This window comes from Populus alba, chromosome 16, assembly GCF_005239225.2.
Source record: "Populus alba chromosome 16, ASM523922v2, whole genome shotgun sequence".
Taxonomy (NCBI): domain Eukaryota; kingdom Viridiplantae; phylum Streptophyta; class Magnoliopsida; order Malpighiales; family Salicaceae; genus Populus; species Populus alba.
This window is the reverse complement of record NC_133299.1, coordinates 3,438,004-3,461,431: the sequence shown is the minus strand read 5'-3', so window position 1 is coordinate 3,461,431 and position 23,428 is coordinate 3,438,004. Positions and strand designations below refer to the sequence as shown.

The following is a 23,428-nucleotide window of genomic DNA, read 5'->3' as shown; positions in this document are numbered from 1 at the left end:
GAGATTTGGATGAAAGGAAAAGCACAACAGGGTTTGTCTTTTTCATGGGAGACACATCTTTCACATGGTCATCCAAGAAGCAATCGATTGTAACATTATCAAGCTGTGAAGCTGAGTATGTTGCTGCCAACTCAGTCGTATGCCATTCAATATGGTTAAGGAATATGCTGAAGTTTTTGGGATTTCCTCAAGAAAATCCTACGGAGATTTACATTGACAATCGATCAGCAATCGCATTGGCAAAGAATCCAGTGTATCATGAGAGGAGCAAACACATTGATACACGTCATCATTTTATCCGGGAACATGTGAAGAATGAAGAAGTCCAACTGATATCTTGCAACACAAATGATCAAGTTGCTGACATCTTCACCAAGCCATTAAAAGGAGAAGTATTTATCCGATTAAAGTTCATGCTTGGCATGACATCCCTCGATTGAGTTTAAGGGGGAGATTTGTTGAATAATTAAACTCAATCTAGAAGGTTCCAGTCAAGGAAGGCAACCAACCACCAGCCACCGACCACCGACCAGCCGCCAGCCACCAGCCGCAGCCGCCAGCCGCCTTCACACCGCCGGTCAACAGCCGCCTTCACACCTGGAACAATAGTTTTTTTTTTTTTTTGTATTCTGAATTTATGTATAAATAGAGTGCTCAGTTATGTTATTTTGTGAGGAGAGAATTGAGAGGAACACTTGTAAGAGAAAGAGAAAGAGAGGGTGTGTTTAAGCTTTTGTGTTAATTAATTGTAAGCTTCGGATTTTTTAATAAAACCAGTGTGTTTTATCCCCTCTGAGTGTTTCAAAGTCACCACCAGTGGCTCCTCCCACCAACAAGAGGGGGCTGCCCTGCTACAATGTGCATCAGTTTATATGAGCAATGGGAGTAGAGTTAAAGTGAAGTGATCTTTTTCCTTCATGCATTTATTTTGTATTCTTTTTCTATCTCTAATAACATGGACATCTCCCGTGGATGTAGGTGGTTTGTCAAACCATGTTAAATATTATGTCAATATACTTAGCCTTTAATAAACAACTATCAGTACATCACCGGTCGAATTCTCCAATAATTCTTTCTTTAATTTTCCTTCGAATACACTCTAACAAGCATTATCCACAAGAAACATAAGAACTTTATTCAAATACTCCTTCATACCTTGTGTTCTTTCTCAACCACCTCCTTTGACTTGAGGAGCTGCAAGATCATCTCTCCTACCTTAGTTTCCTTCTCTTGCACCTCCTTCTTTGACTTGACAGCATGTTTATTTTCACCGTTTTTACAAAATCCATCTGCAGTAATGCCTTTTGCCTGGACTTCTGACCGCATTTTTGCGTTTGATGGCAAGTGTTTCATTATGATGAGTGATTGGCGTCTAACAACTTGTCCACGAACAATGGCTTGAAGCTTCACTAAGGCTTTTCTTGCCTGTTTCAATCCCATTGAAAACCCAAATCAGGCAGTGAGGCATGTTTTTTTAGCAGAGCCAATAATTTGACAAGTTTCTGGTTTTATAATCAGGTTACACAACTTGCTTAATCCACACTCTACCAAAACTTTTTGAGCTTAAATTTGATTCATAAGAAGAAAAAAAATATAGCATCTTTCTTTACAGAAGTTCAGACCAAAATAGTAGCAAACTTCTCAGAATACGCTGCTGAAAGTGCTGTTTAATGTTTATTAATGTAATGAGTGAACTAAGAGAGGTATAATATGAATTTTTCCTTGTTAGAAGTTTTCAAATGATGAAATCATTCTCTGCGCAACATTGTAATATACTTGCGGAAGATTATTTCCTCATGGGACAACTTTAGAGTTTAAACAGCGATTGGAATTTTCTCATCTACTCGATCAATATCTCATCCATCTTTCATGCAAAGATCATAAAATTGATCTCACGTGAAGTACAAAAAGGGATTAAATTCGAAAGTTAGAGAAATACCAGTCTGTCTTGAATGCAGTGTCAACAACAACTTATATGAACTCAAGAAGTCTTAACAAGATATAGCATAACCCACAAAAACCAAGATGAAAAATTAAAGAGCTATGTCGCAAAATAGAACTTGGATTTCAGAGAGCTCACAAGATATGCACGGAAAGCGCTTTGTATTTTAATGGCAGCCAAACTTTCCACTCCTTTGGTGAAATGACGGGAAGGATGTGAGGCACCGGTGAGCCGGACAACCTCAGCTGCAGCATGAGCAGCGGCAACAGCAGCATCAGCTGCAGCTGCTGTTGCAAGGGCAACAGTCAAAGCATACTTTTTTTGTGTTTCTGATGCTTCACTGACTGTTCTCTGTGGTGCTGGAAGTGCGAGGCATTGTTTGACCTTGAGCCCTCCAAGAAACCATTTCCACCTCTTTGATTTCTGAATCGGTTAAAATTAAGCAGAAAATTTAACCAGAAAGAAATGCAAGATCTCAGTTAAAGAAATAAAAAGATTCCTTGGAGCACCAACCTTTTCGCCTTTTGGTTTTTGCTCAGAGACAAATAGCCTCCTCACCCAACCAAACCAGCTCTTCTTCCTTGCCATTGAAGATATATGAAATCAATCACTTTAACAAAACTCAATGAACACCATCATATTTTCTTCAAGTACACCTAAAATTTCCACACAAAAAAAACCATAAACCCTTGACAAAATTTATAAAGAACTGTCAGTAGTGACATCCCTAGCAGGAAAAGTTAGGGAGGATAGGGGAAAAAAGAAAAGAGAACATCAATTATTTCAAGGAAATGCCCTAGGAAACAAAGCCAATACATCCATTTCCAGCCTCACCCTTGCCGGACACATTAACATCGAATTCAGTAACTTCCCTTCTTTTTATTTTTACTTTTCTCAGTTGACAATTACAATTGAAGACTAAAAAACAATATCTTGAACAAATTCTGGAAGCTGTTACATACAACTCTGAAAGGCAAAAGCATCGAGAACTGGTAGAAACAAAAAGAAAAGAAAAAACATACACTAGTGCCAACAATCTTACCTCTTGGAGCATAATAAAAAATATTAGAACACCCTTGGAAAAACAAGATTGAAACCTGAAAGCTTATGGAAAGTTCAAGATTTCCTTACTTCGTGATGTTAAAAAAAAAAAAAAAAAACAAAAGGAAGCAAGTTCCAGTGGGGTTTTTCTTCTTTGTTGAAGTTGCTGCTTCCAGGGTTTATCATCATCATTAGCCAAGAAGTAGTAGTGGTAAGAGAAGTCAGCTATGCAAGAAAAGTGACGCAGAGGAAGCACAAGGAGAAGACAAAACTCTATTATAATCCCTTTTTAATTAAAAGGTTTACGGTGCATTGTAGGAAAGTTCAGGCTTTTCATTAAATTTTAAAAATTTTATTTAAAATTAATTTTTTTAGATTATTTTAATGTAATATATCAAAAATAAATTTTAAAAATAAAAAAAATATTTTAATATATTTTCAAACAAAAAAACACTTTAAAAGACAATATCTACCATATATACTCCTAAACATGCCTACATCTCGTAAAATATGTCTAAAAACCAATCATATTAGTTATTTTTTATCCTTTGGATAAATTGTAAAATTAGCATAGTTATTTTCAAATTTAGGAAAAATGATATACTGCAAATAAGTTTTGATAATATAACATGTTTTTGAGTATTATTATTGAGAATGGAGATATTTAAATTATATCACATTTTATAACCATGATATTTAAATTGATGTCACAGTTAGTTATTTATCATAATAAAATTTTAATTAATATCATGATTGGTAACAGTTACAATAAATTATATTTTCATGTGAACTAGTAGATGGAATAATATAACCAGCCAACTGGTAGAACTTATTCATGTAAATAATCTTGCGTGCATACTTCCAAGGGATATACAATTGTATTGCCATTTATTTTATTAGTTTATGCTTCAATCAATCTTGTGGTCAATATGGTGCTGATTAGACTACGAAGAGGATGCTGCAATGTTAGAATCCAGGGGACGATCGTGAGCAGACTTAAAGGGCGAACCTTCAATTAGGTTTTTGTTTTTCTTAATTTCCTCTACAGATGCAATCATGCACATCCTCTTCAATGTTTAGCACTGTGATTTTCTCACCATGTGAACTTGGAACAATGGCTTCTTGGACTTCAGTATGCTCATTGAACTCTAGAATCTCCATTTTCTAAGCTGTTTTCTTCCTTTTTTTCTACTTAACGATGAAGAAGCAAAGAGCCACTGAGAGGAGTTCAAGAAAGAATAGATCCCCGGCAAGTGAGACAATTATAACAGTTGAATGATCGATGATGTCCTGGAGTTAGTAGTGGTGGCGGAATAACATGACGGGGTGAAGGTGGAGGAATGTGATGGGGTGGTGGTGGTGGTGGTGGTGCATGGAATGGATGATTAGGTTGTGTTGCTGGAGCTATGAATAAGGGTGGTGGTGGTGGTGTAATATGTTATAAAAGGAAAATTACGAGGCGGGGACACATTTGGAGGGGATGGAGAACTATATATGAGGTGGCATAACATTTTGAGGTGATAAAGGATTATTTACAAAATATAAGCCTTAATTAATCAGCTAGTTGTAAGAATATAATTGATGTCATGCTTATAAAATATCACCTTGTGAAATACAATACCATTTAAATGTCGTGATTTTCAATCATAATATATAAAAAAATATATTATTTTTTTAAATTTTTTCGGTGTCATGTTAATTTATTATTTATTTTAATTTTATAGTTGCCTAATATATTCTTACTTTTGGGACCTATTTTATAAAAAAACGACAAACATGAAAATAAAAGAAAAAATAAAATTCATAACTCATTAAAAGTAATAAGAATATTTCACTTAGTATTTCTCTCTTCTACTTATATCTATTTTTTTTCTTAAAAATAAATCGGAGAGTAACTAATAGGATATAACTAGTTATTTTATAAGCACCATAAAATCACCAAACAAACTAGAAAAATCCAAAAAATAAACATAAAGTAACCCAAAAATAAAAGAAAAATACTAAAAGTACTACAAAAAATAAAATTAACATTTTCAATACTTGATTTCCCAAATTGAATAAAAAAGACAAATCACCATAAGAAAATATTTTCCTAAACTAAATAAATAATAATAATGACAAAGAAAAAAAAATTCTAAAAATCCTCGAGTTATGATCATCATGTTGTCGTTGTTGTCGACCACTTAACATAGCTAACCCGGATTCTTGCACTATAGGTTATGAGATCATAATAACTTTATAAAAAAAAAATATGAAATCTAATTTCACCAGATCCAATATTGAAGGTCAAAATTGAGAAAAAAATCAATGAAATCAGAATAATCACTTATAAAAAAAAATTGATAAAAATACAAAACTTCATTTTCAAATAACATGATATTAAAGTACAAAATTGAAATGAAAAAAAGAACTGAAAAAAAAAGTGGGTTGTTCAAGGGTGACATTGAAAAAAGAAGCTTAAAAAAGACTAAAAAAAAAAACATTATTCCAATAAATAATTCTCTTTGAGTGGCTATAGTAATTTAACCATATCTTTTATATTTTGTTAATATAAAATAAATTGAAAAAAATACAAAGTCCAATTTTATGATATTTATTGATTAATTAAACACTTTTAAATATGTGGTTAGAACAAAAGGCGTGCTACACTATAAAAATAAATGGAGCCTAAGACTCGTAATAGTAAATAAGTTGAATTTCAAGCTTGTTTATTTTGTATTTTAAATAATTTTTTATATTTTTAAATTATTTTGATGTTTTAATATAAAAAATAAATTTAAAAAAATAAAAAAATACTATTTCAATAAATTTTCAAATAAAAATATTTAAAAACACAGCTTATTCTTTTAATTTTAAGTTACAATAGTAGTTGTGTGAGTTAAAAAAAGGATTTTGGAGAGAAATGTAAGGAAGAAAAGTAGTAGGAGGCACGCTAGAAATGAGTCATGTTGAGGTACCGAAATCAATTGGTTCTGTTAAATGTGACAGACTGAGGAGACAGACATATAACGTCAGCACATCATCTTGATCGATAGATTATTTGTCTCCTAATTGACTAAACCGTACACTGCTTTTCTGACGTTAGAAAATCCACAGATTTTGACCTTCCCATTTCTCTGGTTTGTTTTTTTCTCATACTCAACGTTCATGTTGTTTAATAAAAATATGTGAATATGATTATTTTTTAAAATATTTTTTATTTTAAAAAAATTATTTTTAAAATTAGCATATTAAAACGATCCAAAATATATAAAAAAAATATAATTTTTAATAAAAAAATTAAATTTTAAAAAAATATAATTTACATCGTGTTTTTAAACCGTGTCTAAATAATAGCTTGACTTTATCTTGCACAAGAGCAAAATAGCAAAAATAAGTGGCTTCTTGCTTTTATCGGTAGAAATGTGTTCTTAAAAAGTTTTAAAATATCTTTTAATTTTAAATTATTTTAATCTATTGATGTGAAAAAAAACCTCTACCGCATCCTTTTGTTTTTATTTCTAGACTCTTATCCTTTTTTTTTGGAGTTTTTTCTATGAAGGAAAGGAGGGGAAATAGTTTGATTTTTGTGTATTTCCTTCTTTAAAAAAAAATAATACTAAATTATTCTCTCTTTTTCTCACTTTCCATTTTAGATCACATATATATATTATTTAATTTTTTAATTTAAAAATGATTTTATTTATATTGGGATCCCCTCTTACATATATTTTTTAACTTTTAGTGAACATTCTTAAAACTTCATTTCTTTATTACTTTTTAATTATACCCGTAAAACTTCACCTCTTAATCTATACTTTTTAATATCTTTTCATTCATGTAAAACACAACTTAATATGTGTTTGGTATTCTAGTGTATGGTCTGTTTTTAATTAAAGTACCCTTCAATTAAAAATACATGTATTTCTAGATTTGTTTTATTTTGAACATTAATATATCTAAAATATCTAAAATTATTTTAAAAAAAAACAAATTATTTTTTAAACTAAACAACAATTTAAAGAACAAACACTAATTTAAGAAGTCGCAACATAATGGATGGGATTAATTAATGAATTAATAAAGAAGGGAGGCTCAATTTTACTAAATTTGACTCATTTCTTCTGTCCTTGCCTCTATACATGCCATCATAAGCAGTATGCCATCGAAAGCATACGATGCCTGCTAGTTGAAATGAAATCCATGTCGAAAGGCATTTACATTCATGGATTTCTTCAACTATGGTCCCTTGAAAGAAAACCATGGAACATAATGATCCAGATTACTTGAATATTAATTTATTGTTTGTTTTGTGTTTTTAAAAAAATTTGAATTTTTTTTATTTTTTTACTAACTTTAAATTAATATGTTTTTAGTGTTTTTAAATCATTTTGATGTGCTAATATAAAAAATAATTTAAAAAAAATCATTAACATGTATTTTGGCATAAAAAGTTATTTAAAAGCAAACAGAACCACACTGCGAAATAAAAAAGCATAACATGCTTTGGAGCATCTTAATTATTTAATCAATTTACCTAATCACATCATCATTGAGACATCAAACAATGTAAATGTGAAATTGGTTCTTTTATTGAGCATTCTTGTGATAGTTGATTCGTGTTTGTTTGGCAGTGTGGTAGAGGTTATGTTTTGAAGTGTTTTTTACTTGAAAATATATTAAGATAATGTTTTTTTAAAAAAAAGTTTATTCTTAACATCAACATATAAAAATGATAAAAAAAAAACTAAAAATTAATTAATTTTAAGTAAAAGAAATCAAATTTAAGAAAACAGCTTTTTAACTGCACTCTCAAACGCCCCGAAACCCCTGAAAGCATAGTTTTAAGACCCGACCCGGTGGTCGGCCCGGTCCAAGGCCCGGGTTCTGATTTTTGACCGGGTCACCGGGTCTTGACCAGGTCGCCGGGTCAAATTTTTTTTAAAAAAAATTCAAAACGACGTCGTTTTAGTAAAAAAAAAAAATAAAAAGTCAACGGGTTTGAGGCCGGGTCAATTCCCAACCGGGTTTTGGCCTCCACCCGGACCGGTCCCATGCCCGGGTCGGCCGGGTCCCGGGTCGACCCACCGGGCCGGTCTGGATTTTAAAACTATGCATGAAAGACAAGGCGATTACCAATTGGGCCAAGCTTCCAAGTCCTCCACAAGATCTTGAGCTGAGCAAGCCGATCCCATATGGGAATGCAAAATTCTGATTCTTTCTCAAGCCCATATAACTGTGAAACTGGGTATTTCAAGATCAAATTCTGGCTGAATTGGGCTCGTAGCGTAAAGCTTGTATTATGGTGATACGAGTGGCCTCTCAGCTGTAGTTTTGGATTAGCTTTTGGCAAAGCCCAACACGTAAACCGCAAGGAAAGCGAAGAAAAAAACCCCGAAAGAGTTAAAAATATATTGAATTGTTTTATGGGTTTTTATAAAATAAGAAATCAAAGGATAAGAACTCAAGTTAGAGCATGTTTGACGTGGGTTTTGAAAAACAACTTTAACTTAGATTTATAATAAAAAAATTGTTTTTCATAAGTAACTTATTAAAACAAATGTTAGTCTTTTGTGCATGATAGAACCGAATCCCATTTTAATATATTTTAATAAAAAAAAATAGTTGACTAGTGATTCCTTTTCATTTCCAGAAGTTCTTATACGGCGATGGGAGACGCTAACGTGAGCACTAGCATGCGTGCGATGATATGCTTGACAAGCCCTTTCCATGTCTAAACGCGTTCATCCATTTTGACTAGTTTTATTATTTGTTTATTTTTGTATTTTAAACAACTAAAACCACACTCCCAGACACATCTAGATTTAGGTTGAATTTCTTTTACTGATATAGAGGTGGGGAAAAGAGCATTACCACCATTACACACACAGGTTGATAGCAGGAGGTTTTTTCCCCTCCATTGACAGGCAGTGGCATTGCAGAGGTAACCTGTCAAGGACACAGGATAATTTGGCTGTGTTCATCTCCATCTTCCATCTTGATCCATGACTTGATATAGAAGGGGTGGTCATTAATCTCCAGAATTCTAGCTCCTCTTGGCCAATTTCCATAGCCACCATAACCAGTATGCCTAGCATAACATAGCCAAAGTTTCTTGTAGGGGCAGCACCAGTCCAATCCATGGTTGTGTCCTGCAAACACTGCCTGCCACAATCCAAAGAAGTACGATCAATAGGGACCCCCATTTGGCTTTGTCAAACTTGAAAGCAGATGAACAACTTTATTTGAGCTTCATCTTCCACAAAACTTATCCACAGGTAGCACGTCCTCTATCTGGCCCCCCTGCCATCAAAACTCGTTGGAACTGTAAGTTATTTGTTCAATAACCTTCCTTCAACTTTTGAAGAAAGACTATAGAACACAATGCTCCGGAGTTACTCCATTATCCTGAATTTTCAAACTTCCACAATGGGTTGAAAGTGTTGAGTTAATTTTAAGCATTGAACGTTGTTTCTTGAGCAGGAACTCACCTTGACAGAAGACCGTTTAACTAGCATGTCCATGATACCCAATTCAGCTTCTTGAGCAGCAACTTTTTCTTTGTTCATGGAACCAACACAAGCCTTGTGGATCCTTAACCTGGGAGCCACTTTCTTGTAAGCTTTGCTTGGTATATGCCAAAAGACAACCTCAGGAACCCTGTTAAAAAAGGGGAAAAAAACACATGTTCAATGAAATTCCCAGTTTGTTCCATGTAATTTTAGGCCAGCATTGTTTCACATCCCGTGTATGCGATCAATAGGGACCCCATTTGGCTTTATCACTTTTACTTATCATGTAGGGTATAAATGAGATCTTTCGGATCTACCACGACTAATCAAGGCCGGCCATAGCCCCAGGGTACCTTGAATCAGGGTTGATCTCCTCGGATACATGCTGGAACCATTCTGCTTGAGCATTTGAAATAACTTCAGGATAGGATCCGCCACCGGAGTCTAGGAAATACATGAACAGAACCGGTGATTCTGGATCATCTGATGATGAGAGCTGGAGGACATAGTTGGATATACTTGGCCACAGATCTTTTGGACCATTTTTAGACAACGTTAGGTGATTATGCTCGATCTCCTTTTTCATTAGCTCTATCCGTTGTGTGCCTCTAAAGCTGCAGTCCCTTTCCCCTGGAACGGAAATTGTAACCCTAAGTAAGAAAAGCTACCATCAATCTCGCTAAAAAGAAGCAGCAACAAACATGCTAGCCCATTGCCATACACTAGCTCAAAAGGAAAAGGAAAAGGAGCAATAATCTTGGGAAACAGGAACTACCAAGTAAAAAACAGGATTAATGGGCTATCAAGAAATTATCAATTATTCCATTTCCATAGCTCGGAGGTTAAAACTCTCCAGTCTCACCTGAGCATGATGACGCGTTAGGTGCGGGGCAATGAACAGGAGGAATTCCAGGAGATGAAAACCACTCCATTGGCCACTCAAATGGTGCATCATCGTGATTACCAAAGACACTAGCCCACGGTATGCCCCTTGCCCTCGTTGGAGATATTGCTTTATCCCAATACAAGCTTGCGTTTGCGATTGGTATGTTGTTTGCCGTTATTACATCCCCAAGATATATCACAAAATCTGCTAAATACTCGTATTATATTAACTGTAATTCAAATTTAAGAAAAAATAGAACATATTAATTACATTGTGACAAGAAAATTACTAAATTAATTATCCTTTTTGTGTGGTAATTCTGATTGACTCTTAAACAAGTTATGCCAACCATTATATTCAAGAAAAAAATTTTATTTAATTCTAGGCAAAGTGGGATTTATAACACACCGAGTGTTTATCAAATGTTGGACTGCCGCCGCCGCCGCCACACTAAAATTGTTATTATTATTATTATTATTATTAAGCAACAAGGCATGCTTACATTTGTCTTTATACCCGGCCTAGGATCCAACCTGCTAAGAATCCGCTGACATGTTAATCTCAAAATGATTTAAATTAAAATTTACCCTATTTATTGCTTGTTTGATGTTGCAATTTTACATGTATTTAATTGCATTTTAAAAATGTATTATTTTAAAAGATATTAAATTAATATGTTTTAATAATTTTAATATGTTAATTTTAAAAATAAAAAAATTATTTTAATATATTTTAAAAAAATATATTATACCACAATACTGAACAATCACTACCAAATAATAATATATTAATCTCTTAAAATAATTAAAATTAAAATTTACCCTATTAAATCTCGTTTGGATTTAGTGTTTGTTAGATATTATATTTCTAATTATATTTGGATTGCATTTTAAAAATATTTTTTTATAAAAAATATATCAATATTAAAAAAAATTAATTTTAATACATTTATAAATAAAAAAAAAAAAACTGATGGAGTATCAAGTTAACCAATGGACGGCTGAATTTAAAAGCTATGCTAGCCACATTTCCAAAGAGAATAAGTAAAAAAAATCTATTTTAGAGAGAGGATTATATCATCACCGGGTGATTCATCGTCGAGAACAGAGGACATGACCTTGATGGAGTTAACGTCCTGTTGTGGGCCCCAATCAGTCCACGCGTTCTCTCCAAAATGCAGGTCAGCAAAGAGCGCGATCTTAAACGGTGCCCCCTCCCGTACCCGAAGGCTCTTTATCCCCTCTGGTTTTTGTTCTTGCTGCAGCGCCGTTTTGAGCAGACTGAGAGGTGGGTTGTTTGCTTGTAGACGATCAGCAAATCCGACGGTCAGGATTGGTAGTAAGAGGATAAGGAGGCACGAGAACGACAAGACGGTTAAAGGATCTGCATGTCGTTTCATTATCGGAGAACGGAGAGCTGTTATTGTGAAGGATGATGGGGGTGGTTGCTGGTAGTGGTGTCGAAGGAAGGAACTGTGCATTTCTTCTGTTTTTTGGTGTTTAGTTCGGTGGGGATTGGGTGTTAAATGTCTGAAACATCCCTCGCTTAGCATAATTTGAAATCATTAAGAATGAGATAACTAATGCAAAATTAGAGAGATTTAGTCCCATTTGTTAAAATTGATGTTTGAGATTTCTTGTTACATCAGGTCTGGAATTTAATGGGAAGAGCAAACCTGAATTATTATTCATTAGATTAATCAGTATGTCATTAAATCAATTATTTTTATTAAAATAATATTATTTTAATTTTTATCAAATCAATTTAAATGGTGGGAATTAAATTTTAGATAGCGTTGGAAAAATGGTGTACCCGTATTTAAAAAAATATATTTTTATTAAAAATTAATTTTTTATGTTTTTTATTGTTTTGATATGCTAATTTTAAAAAAATATCATTTTAATATATTTTAGCTTGAAAAATAATTACACTTATATTATATATTTTTCTTAAAAATGGTTTGTTTGTGAGTAACAAAATAGGAAGTGGTACAAGGAAAATCTTAAATTTTAATATTCTTCCGAGGGAAACATTATTAAATTTTAATTAGACAATAGGATATTCTCGGAGAGGGAATATTCCCATATTTCGAATCCTTAGAACAATCCCTCAAAGTAGCTCATGACAACAAGTAGAAATTTCTTCATTCATGCGACTCTCTCGATAAAATAAAATAAATGCATATCTTACAACTAAAAAAAGTTATTTTGATTAGGTAATAAATCCCATTTTTTTCATTTTATGATAAAACAAAAGGAGATATGTAACTTTAAAAAATAACTCAATTAATCAGATATTAAATTTATTTTTTATTAAAAAAACAAGGTGATTTTGTTATCAAAAAACACTCAAGATTAGATATTTAAAAAAAAAAAATTTATTAATATTTTTAAATAATTTTGATATTTTAATATATTTTTAAATAAAATATCTTATTTGATTTTTAATTCTAAGTCAGACAAATGAAAAATAATATCATGTTTGCTTCGAGATTGTGCATTAGCCCCACCATCAACTAAGTAGATGTTGGATCATTGTAGGAAAGGTATCTTATCTTTGATTCACAGATATGGTTATTGGCATCTCATGTAAGGTTATATTCCTGTCATCTAAGTTTGAGGATATCTGGAAATGAAATAGCAGTTATAATTTAAAGTGTTTTTTATTTAAAAATATATTAAAATAATATTTTTATTATTTTTTAAAAATTATTTTTAACATCAATATATCAAAAAAATATGAAAATATTAAAAAAAAAATTATTTTATTTTTTAAAAAAATACATTTTTAACCGTATTACTGGATAATATAAAAGAATACTTCACTTTGTGTTAACAACAACATTAATTCCAAGGTAAAAAAAAAAAAGATTAGGCAAGAGAGAGCACGTAATTAGAAGGCATTATTCTGCTAATTATCGGCATCCATACATGCGAAAAGGAACTGAAAAGCAGGTCACTTTGTACACAAGCAAAATACAAAATCTGCGAAGAAATAAAATATAATATATTAAGCAAAATAATAAAGCTTTATTCCCTTGACAATAGCAAAATGATTATAAAAACAAGCAAAGTCAAAGAGGCCATTCATGTTATTCGCAGCTATGACATGTGCAATGTGCACAGATTTTAAGAAAATCAACAAGTTCTCCATCTTTTACAGTATCCTCGTCAGCTATTATTTACCTTAATAATTTAAAAAACGTGTCTGAGGAAAGTATTGTATTTTTTTTTTTGTTTTTTTTCATTTTCCGAATCACCGAAGGTTTTTTCCTTTTTTCTTTTTCTATTTTCTGCTTGTTTTTTCTTCTTTTTTTTTTTTCTAGCAATATCTTCTTTTTCTTCTTTTTTAAAAAATTATGTTTGTTGATTTTGTTTTTGTTACTTTTGAACTAGTTAAGAATTTAGTTTTATAGTTTTTTTTTTTAAATATTGTCAATTGCCACATTGTTTTACCACAAGGTTTTTTTTTTTTTTTTTGCTATAGTGTTTTTTTCACATGTTTTTTTTCTAAAATTATCTTTATTGAATTTATTTTTTTAATATTAAAATGGTTAAGAATTTAGCTTTGTAGTTTTTAAAAAATATATATATTGTGGATTGCTACAGTATTTTTCCATATTATTTTTATATTTTTTTTTAAATTATCTTTTTCGAATTTATTTTTTTAATATTGAGTTAGTTGCGAATTACAACTGTAGCTTTCCTCACAAAATATTATAGATTGCAACAATTATTCCCCACATGATTTTTTTTCTTTTTTTTTATGATTTTTTTTTAAAATTTTCTATCAATTTTATTTTTTAATATCGGTTGAGAATTAAAACTGTATATTTTCTCATAAAATACTATAGATTGCTACAGTATTTTCTTACATTTTTTTTTTCCTTTTATTTTTTTATGTTTTTTTTCTTAAAATTATTTTTGTAGTTTTTTCTTGAAAATATTGTAGATTGCTACAACCTTTTTCCATGTGACTTGATATATATATATATATAAAAGGTTTTAACAATTTTTTAAACAACAAGAATAAGCATCTTATTTTAACTTTGAGTCGATCTAAAATAAGACTGGAATCATATATTAAAAGAATTAATTTTGGTTAACTCAAATTAACCTAATTTTTTAAAAAATAAATAAAATAATATTGTTTTGATTATTATTTTTAAAAAAATCAATGATTTTCTTACAAGGTTTTACTCAGACTAATCATGTCACATGTCAATTACTTCTTCCATTTTTTTCAACTCAAACCAATTTAGATTCTAAATTAGTCAAAATAGATTTAAAATTTATCTGCTCTTTCCGGATTTACTAGGATAATGATACCTAGAAAATTAGATTCCAGATCATTTTTTGTTGAGGTTTTAATAATTTTTCAAACAATAAGAATAAGATGCTAAGCTTTAAGTATGGCTGTAAAATTTAATTTGAAGTCAATCCTATATAGTAAATATTAATTTAAGTTGGTTTAGATTAACCTAAATTTTTATTAAATGGACAAAATAGTATTATTTTAATTAATTTTTATATAAAAAAATTAATAATTTTTTTTATAGGGTTTTATCTGGATCGGTCAAATCATGAATCAACTACTTTTTCTTTTTCTTTTTCTTTTTCAATTCAAAGCAATCTAAATAATAAATCGACCGGATTTGAAATCGATTTCTCAGGTCTATCCGGATTTTTTAAAAAGATTTATTTGCTCAATCCAGATTTACTAGGACTGATACCCGGAAATGTAGATGGTAGCTAAATTATTAATATCTTTAAATTAAATTGAAGATAATCCACAGCTGGTTGGCACCTGGCCGTGGCGCGTACCCGGACAATCCTTTATTTTTCTTCTTAGCTGGTTCAACAAGGAGAAGCTTTTTATTATTCCATTTTTACCCTCCTCCCACTCGTCCGCCGGCCAACTAGTGGCGTCAATAATTAGATCTTCCTTCTGAAAATAATAAATATTATTAGTTCTCATCCATTCTTTTTGTCCATTGATGGTGCCACCCACTTTTATTTTAACTTAAAAGCCGTGTTGCCGCCATAAATTCAGGTTCATCGGCATCTTAAATCCCCCGTACCGTTCCCCGCCGACCGAAACAGCTGCCAAAATGACTAGATGAACTTCCCTTATCAGGACAGCGACTTTGCAACGTGGGTTAAAATCAATCAACATTCAGAGTCAACAAGGCAGGAAACCTTGTTGGTGGGCATTAAAAATAAAGAAATCTATAGTAATTAGCATCTCTAAACCATCCCCATGGAGTTCAGAGAGAGGTTAATTCAATAAAATCAAAGGATTAATTTATTTAGAAGCCTATCCCCTTTATATATTTTCATACTTATTAATATCAATTCAGGTGTGCGGGTTGACTTCAAGAATTTATACTAAAAACAAAATCAAAACTAAATTTTAATTTAAATTAAAAAAGATATTAATTTCATCAAACCTAATTTACTCAATAGATAAATACATGACCCGGTCAAATTCAACTTAAAATCAACCAAGTTAACATAATATATATATATATATATAAATTATTTAATATCAATTTGGTAATTCAATAAATGAATGTATTAAGTTATAAAGGCTTAGGTATGGAAATTTAAAAAAGAATAAGAGAAAAGTATGAGACGACTGGTTGTTATTGATGGTGGGTGGGGGGGGGATATGAATATATTGCCACTGCCATCATATAAAAGATAATCTTGTGGAATCCTAAGCATGGTTGCGTACGTAAGAGTGAAAGGTACAAGTGGTGATGCATGTACAACAAACAGCAAGGACAAAACCATTCCTTGCAATTTTATTTCAATTTCCCAAAGACTAGCAGGCCGATGTGTTTTTTTTTTTTTTAATTTATATGGATGACCGGGTCAGCTTGCGTGTACCACAATTAATCCAACGACTAACTAAACATCCTGCAAACCCAATGAGCATGTAAGACACCGCGAGTATGACAAGCGTGCACGATAAGGTTTGAACCCATAATGCAGAGGAATGAAACAAGTCCCTTTAACCGCTGGGCCAAGACCTCAAATGCAGCTGATGTGTTTTTTAGTAACAAAAGTTAGATAGATTTTGAGTATTCTTCGTTTAATTCCTTCACATGTTTCTTTTCTCTGTTTTTTATTATGATCATCATCTTTAGAAGAAGCCGTCTTGGTTGTTGTCTTGAAATCTTTATCTATACATTATTTTATTTGCTATTAATTGTTTTTTATGTTTAACCTACTTAAATAGTTAGATGTTATTTTTTTTCATTTCAAAAATATTTTTTAAAAATTAATATTTTATTTTATTTATTTTTTATTTTAAATTAATTTATTTTGGTATTTTCACATCGTTTTGATGTGATGATGTTAAAAATATTTTTTAAAAAATAAATAAATAATATTATTTTAATATATTTTCAAATAAAAAACACTTTAAAAAACAATTATTATTAAACTATCAAACACCTCCTAATCACTTTCTTCTAACGAAAACATTTAGGCTTGCATTATTTAACTATGTTGCCTTTCGGTTTGAAATTACTTTAAGCAAAAAAACACATGTTCATGTTTTTTTTATATTTATTTATGATTTAACATATAATTTTAATTGTGTATTTTTTTAAGTACTTATCAATTATAATTACAACACCAAATATTAGATTGATATTATTTTTTTAAAAAATAATATTACTTTATTTTTTTATTAAAACATTGTTGATGTTTATCCATCAAAGTTGATCAGATTAATATCAAAACCAGTTAATCTTAATATTTAATTTAGATCAGTTTTTTAATCAATGATTTTTCAAATCAACCCCTCCTGGAATCTAGTTGAATAACTGCGCATAAAAGAAGCGGCAAACTTAAACAAAATCTGTAAGGGATATATTAGTCAATTACTAGAGTTTGGATTGGATGTCTCCTAGGATAGGAACCACAGGTTTCTAGAAGATTTCTCGTTATTAACAACACGACACGACACGACACGGTTCCGTTCTAACCTAACCAAGTGTCCAGAGTACATTGTATTGCTGACCGTTAACTTACGAAGGCGTTAGGTTTCATAAACACTGCTACTTCGAGCGCGTGCTTTTCACTGTAAATAATTCAATTTTACACCAATAAGCTTATTCCTTTAATTAAATATTTGGTGCTAACTGATATAGTGGTGACATTTTCTACCCATCCCCCCCCCCCCCAGAATACATGAAGAGGTTAACTTTATGAAAAAATAAATATTCATTTATAAGCATGTTTTAACCTCATACAAAAAAATAATCAATTTAATTTGAGTTAATCTATAATGTAAATATAAGACTGAAAAAACTCTATAAAAAAATTAAAATAAATTATTAATTTTTGATAGAGTTTGTCTAGATTATTGTTTAATACCTAACAATATGTGATAATAATGCATGGAATTCCATTTCAAATTAGAGATAAGGAAACTGAGTGGTTTTGAGAAAAGGAGAGGCTACTTTCTCTGTTCCTCGGAAGACGGCCTTTGCAAGGCAAGATTGTGCTGTCATTGGTCCAAAGAGGGAATAACTTTTTGACTTCAAAATCTTAAACCAGACATCAAATCGAAGGCACTGGCAAGTTCTTGCATCAAAAGTTTAGCATGGTCATATATGATACAGCAAAATCGGTATGTAGATATTCCTCCCTTCTTTTTCTTTTTAATATAGATCCCAATCAATTTATGAATTTTAAAGTTAATAATTATATAAATTTTTATTTATTTTAAAAGAATTTAAACTCATAATTATTAAGAAGTTATCCTTTAAAGTTAAATTTTATTTTTATTTTTATATGGCTTTAATGCTTCAATGTTAAGAATTAAAAAAAAATATTTTTAAAAAATATTTTTAATATTAATATATCAACACGATTTAAAAACACACAAAAAATAATTTAAAGTAAAAAAAAAATTAACTTTTTTAAAAAAACTTTCAAAATGTTAAAACAAATAGGCTTTAAGTATCTGGTTGAAAGTGTGGTGTATGTTGTATTTTAAAGAATATTTTACTTAAAAACATATTAAAATAATATATTTTTTTTTTTTTAAAATTTATTTTTGATATTAGTATATAAAAAAATAATTTTATACCAAAAAAAATACTTAAAATTTGAACAAATAATATTTTAACTGAAATATCAAACGCTAACCAAATGTTGATGGTTCACTGTGACATGCATAGCAAAAATGTGCCGCACTGTTTTCATGCCATGGTAACACGTGTCAAGGGCACAAGTTAAATTGAATATAACTTAGAGATTTCAAATACAATTTTGTATTTAAAATTATTTTAATAGCCAATAATTGAATCTTAAATAAAATTTAATATCTACAAATAATACAAAAATAAATCAGAAATCAACCCCACTAATTTATTATATTAAAGTAAAAAAATAATATTAAAACTAGCATTTTCAAAATATTTATCTACTCATCCTTTTATCACTACTCTTCTCTCTCTAATCACCATGCTAATATAAAAAATAAAATGAATTGAATTCAATGATAAAATATCTATTTTCAAAAATATAAATTTAATCAATTTATTAATTAATTTCAAATTAAATACTATAATTGAATTCAATTACAATAAATAATTTATTCTGAATAGTTTGAAGAAGAAAATAATAATATAAATATATTGATACGGAGATATTTTTTATTATCTATCCAATAAAAAAATCAAATAAGGATGCTATTTTATGTTCACCAAGAAAACTACAAGGTAGTGTTTTGGATTGTGTTTTAGAAGCGTTTTTAAAAAAAATTAAAAGTTTTTTATTTTTTCTTCACTTTAAATTAATATTTTTTTGATATTTTTAGATCATTTTGATATACTGATATAAAAAATAATTTTTTTAAAAAAATATTATTTTAATATATTTTAAAATAAAAAATAATTACTACTATACTTTTAAATATACTATAATCAGACTTCATTTATGGCGATAAAATCCAAAAAGGCAGGTAAAAATGCAATTTTCACTACAAGTTTGGGTAATCAGTTCGCCTCACATTTTCTTTTCATGGGAAATGTTTCCCTTAATTATTTGTCTATGCCCAACACGTTTTACACTTCTGCCTTGTAGTGACCGTGACACCGACAGCATGTTTGATTCCATGGTTGAATGTTCTTTTTAAAATATGTTTTAGATTTTTTTTTAATGATTTGATAAATTAATATTAATATTAAAATAAAATAAAATATTATTTTAATATATTAAATAATCTGTATTGCATTACCAATCTCACAATAAATTATATAATTGATGAGATTTTGTCCACAGGAAGGAATAAAATTGAGAGGATATAGATGGGTAACTGATTTTTAGTTTAATGATATATAATTTTTATATTAACTTTTGTGATAGTTTGTTTGAGAGTGTAGTTGTTATTATTTTTTAAAGTATTTTTCACTTATATAAAGGTATCATATATATATATATATATATATATATATATATATATATATATATATATATATATATGAAATTACATTGGATATCAGTGCATTAAAATGATTTAAAAAAATAAAAAATATATTAATTTAAAAATAAAAAAATAATTTTATTTTTTTAAAAAAATGCTTTTGAAACGTAAAAATAAACAGGGTTTAAATTAATTTTTTTCATTATCAAGTTATAGAAAAAATCATCCCTAACTCTATTCATGAAACTATGAGAAATATTTTTCCCATACACTTTTCTTGAATTTGCTAAAAAAAAATTGAATTCAAAATAATAACATGCCTTACTATATTCAAAATAAATATATAATTTAAGTTCAGTACTACTATTCATTAATTAAGGACCCATCAATTTAAACACTCAAAAGAAAGAAGAGCGAAGGCTCAAACTTGGATTTCGTTTTTTTAAAAATTCTACTTTTAACAATACACATTTCTCCAATTTCACAAAAAAATATTTTCTTAAAATTTGAATTATTAATGATGATACGTGGATTGAGAAGTGAAAAACTTGCCTATTCTTTTTATGTAAAATCCAAAAATAAAAAAAATAAAACAACAATAATTCCCATCCAAACAAAATTTACACAACAAGCCAAAGCAAACATTTGATTGAAAAGATCAAGATGGAGTGAGGGTGGGATTTGATTATGGAATCGTCCTTGTGCACATCTCTACAGTAACTTGGTCCTTCCATGGCAAGTTTGGGACCACATTAGAAATTCAAAACAAAACGGGGCTATAAAATACTCGAGACAAGGTCAAATACTAGGGGCTTGCCATACTCGCCACCATTTACATCCAAAATTAAAAAACAAAGATTGAAACTTTCTTTTGAGTTGTGATCACCACCACCACCACCACCACCACCACCACCCTAAACAAACCTCCCTTAAATTCCTACAATTCTTCAGCCACCAAGATTTATTCTTTCACCAATCAAGTCTCTGAAAATAAATCCACAAAACCCGCCTTTTTTTTTTTTTTTTCGTTAAAGGGTTTTGATCTTTCACTCCTTGCTGTGCTTTCTTTGCTTGAAACTCAGTTTCGAACACCGTTTCTTGTTTAGAAAAACTGTACTTCTTAGTTTCTTGATTTTTTGAGGATGAATAACAGGAGGAGACAGAGAGGTGAAATTTATCAACATCAAGAAGTTCAAGGGACAACAAGATCACGTTGTAGAAAACCTCCTCCTCATCATTGTATGCGGAGCTCTTTTCCTTATTTTCTTTTTACCAGGCCTTGCGTGAGGAATTGCTTTGTGATTTTCTTTAAAGATTATGTTTTTTCTTTCAGATTTTGTTTTGGCAGCCTCTGTTTAGTGTTATTGCTCTTCGTGTTAAGTTTTTTTTTATACATTTTTTTTTTTTTTTTAAATAGTATCTTTCAGCTTGGGGGCTTTGATAAAATAGGATTCCTTGTAACATGTTGGATTCTTTTCTCTAATTTGTGTCATTGCATCATTATTTTGTACACCTTAATTTTTTTAGAATCGGTGGTTGTTTTATGGGGTTCTTGATAATGTTAGAATCTGATGTAGCTTTCTAGATTTCTGTGCTTGTCGTTAGGGTATGGTGCTTGGTGATTTGTGCAGTTTCTGTTTAGAGTCTAATTATGTTGACGTGTTTTACTTTATTAAATATGCGTTTTTTTTGTGAAATTTCTGGTGGTCTGGTCTATTTTAGCAGTGAATGTTGATTTAGATACACAGTTTTGGGAATTCGTTTAAGTTCTGAATTTTACTACACTGACACGAAACTGAACGATTTGAAAATGGTAAAATGTATCTGGGATTTTTCTTAGACATATATGCAAATTCCATAAAAAAGCCCTCGAAACTAGAAAACATGACAGGGAAAGAACGAATGTCTAGGTGTTCCTAGCTAGGTTTATACAAGGTTTGTGTCATATTTGTAGTTTCTTTTTGCTTCTTAGAGATTTCTGTTGTCCTTTTCTATGGCTTTCTTCTGTCACTATATTTGGCACTACCTGGTTTCAGCAATAATTCTGCAATTCTCTCTCATTATGAAGTTGTTTTTCTTCGTACTTGTCTTGGAAATAATGATGCCTTTTTTTTTTTTCTATTTGTCTATGAGTAGTTTACCTTATGTTCCTGCTCTATTTTTTTCAGGTAGTTGGCAGCCAACTGTTCCATCATGGGAAAAGAGATTCTGCTACTCAGTTGGTTCAATTCCATGGAGGAAGCTCCTGGAAACCAAAAGATTTATGTATCTCTATGAGAATGTAGTTCAGTGGAATGACTCTGCTGGTGAAGAGGCATTTCACAATGCTAAAAACCGATTTTGGGCAGAGATTAATGGCCTACCTTGCAACATATCACTGCCTGATCCTGATATTTATATTGATCAAATTGATTGGAACTCCAATGTTGATCCTGAATTGCTTTTAGACTTGGAGCGGGAACCAACAGATGGTGATGAGACTAGCAAAGGGGAGGAGGTTGTGATTATTGGCAATCCTCTACTCTTGAATCAGCCATTTTCATGTGCTGGATGGGGGGAACTTGAGGAGGAATTTCAAAAGGTTCCTGATTTGGCATTGGATCCTGGACTTGGGGATTTCAACCATAAAGTCACCAAAGATGATTTTCCCTGGGAAGAGAGTGTTACCCTTCCTAATGAAGCCATGGCCGAAGATGGATGGGGAAATTGTTGGAATGATTCATGCGGTGGGGGCAACAGTGAGTGGAGTGCTAATAATGACCGGAAGAATGTTAGTGATGGCACTGGTGGTGACTGGGGAGCATGGGATGGGCAAGGCCAAAAGAGGGAAGGTGCTGTTCATCACATGTCAAGGTATAAAACCTCCAGGTTTCACGGTGATGAATATCCAGTAGACCGTGGATTGTGGAGGCATGGAAGAGGGAGGAGGAGGGTAAATTTTGTTTATTGACAGCTACTTCTGGGAGAGACTGTTCAAGGCAGTGGAACTCCAAGAATCCCCGTGGATTGCCTGCGTGCTTTGGTTGAATGGGGGCATAAAGTTTTGCAAGTGTGAAGTATATAATACAACAACTTAGGTGGTTTGTCTCCCTATTGTTTTATTTGTTGTGTATCGAAGCATATACTGGTAGTAAACATAATAGGATGGTAACAACTTGACAAATTCAATGTCATGTTGGATTTTATGCTGCGGTTTTGTTTTTTGCTTCAAGAAGTATGAGAGTGTTTCTTGATATGTTATCAAGTATAGGTATATTTATGCATGTAATGAGGATTCTAATCCTAATTTTAGAGGCAGAATCATGTCCCCTGCCGTCTCTGCATGGATGCTATTGAGAGGTTGTTATTTTTGTTATCCTGATGATGATTCTTGTATTTAAATGCTGTTTTCTTCTTTGCTGCTGCTCCTAACATAGCTTTCCATGGCATTCTGAAGCTTTATAGTCGTCAATTGTAGTTGCCCTGAAGTTTAGAGTGGAAGCTATATTCTTACTTAAGATCAAGGTTAAGTACTGACAAATCGTAATAATTATCAGACATGGATAAAATTATGCCAGGCATTAAAAACATTTTAGATCAGTCTATAAATTCTCATCAATCCACACCGGTGCGCATTATATAACT

The 23,428-nt window shown here is 30.9% G+C and overlaps 3 protein-coding genes across 5 annotated transcripts; 1 reads left to right on the top strand and 2 right to left on the bottom strand.

Moving 5' to 3' along the window:
• Positions 1–1,149: 1,149 nt before the first annotated feature.
• LOC118031928 (protein IQ-DOMAIN 12) lies at positions 1,150–3,224 on the bottom strand. The gene is made up of 3 exons (XM_035036438.2): positions 2,456–3,224; positions 2,081–2,365; positions 1,150–1,425 (listed from the first exon to the last, which is right to left on the bottom strand). The coding sequence occupies exons 1-3, from the start codon at positions 2,528–2,530 to the stop codon at positions 1,150–1,152; spliced, it is 636 nt and encodes a 211-aa protein (XP_034892329.2). The 5' UTR covers positions 2,531–3,224.
• A 5,350-nt stretch (positions 3,225–8,574) lies between these two features.
• Positions 8,575–11,997, bottom strand: LOC118031946 (probable inactive purple acid phosphatase 16). 3 transcript variants are annotated; one of them, XM_035036467.2, is made up of 5 exons: positions 11,444–11,994; positions 10,337–10,564; positions 9,828–10,104; positions 9,454–9,622; positions 8,575–9,127 (listed from the first exon to the last, which is right to left on the bottom strand). In XM_035036467.2, exons 1-5 carry the CDS (start codon positions 11,910–11,912, stop codon positions 8,915–8,917), a joined length of 1,356 nt encoding a protein of 451 aa, XP_034892358.1. In that variant the 5' UTR covers positions 11,913–11,994; the 3' UTR covers positions 8,575–8,914. The 3 variants fall into 3 exon arrangements, with proteins under 3 accessions (XP_034892358.1, XP_034892359.1, XP_073261317.1); XM_035036468.2 differs by having other exon boundaries at positions 8,985–9,265; positions 11,444–11,997; XM_073405216.1 differs by lacking the exon at positions 8,575–9,127 and adding an exon at positions 9,232–9,370 and having other exon boundaries at positions 11,444–11,997.
• Positions 11,998–20,611: 8,614 nt separating this feature from the next.
• LOC118031945 (uncharacterized) lies at positions 20,612–23,200 on the top strand. Its single transcript, XM_035036466.2, has 2 exons — positions 20,612–21,043; positions 21,973–23,200. Exons 1-2 carry the CDS (start codon positions 20,947–20,949, stop codon positions 22,752–22,754), a joined length of 879 nt encoding a protein of 292 aa, XP_034892357.1. The 5' UTR covers positions 20,612–20,946; the 3' UTR covers positions 22,755–23,200.
• The last annotated feature ends 228 nt before the right edge of the window (positions 23,201–23,428 follow it).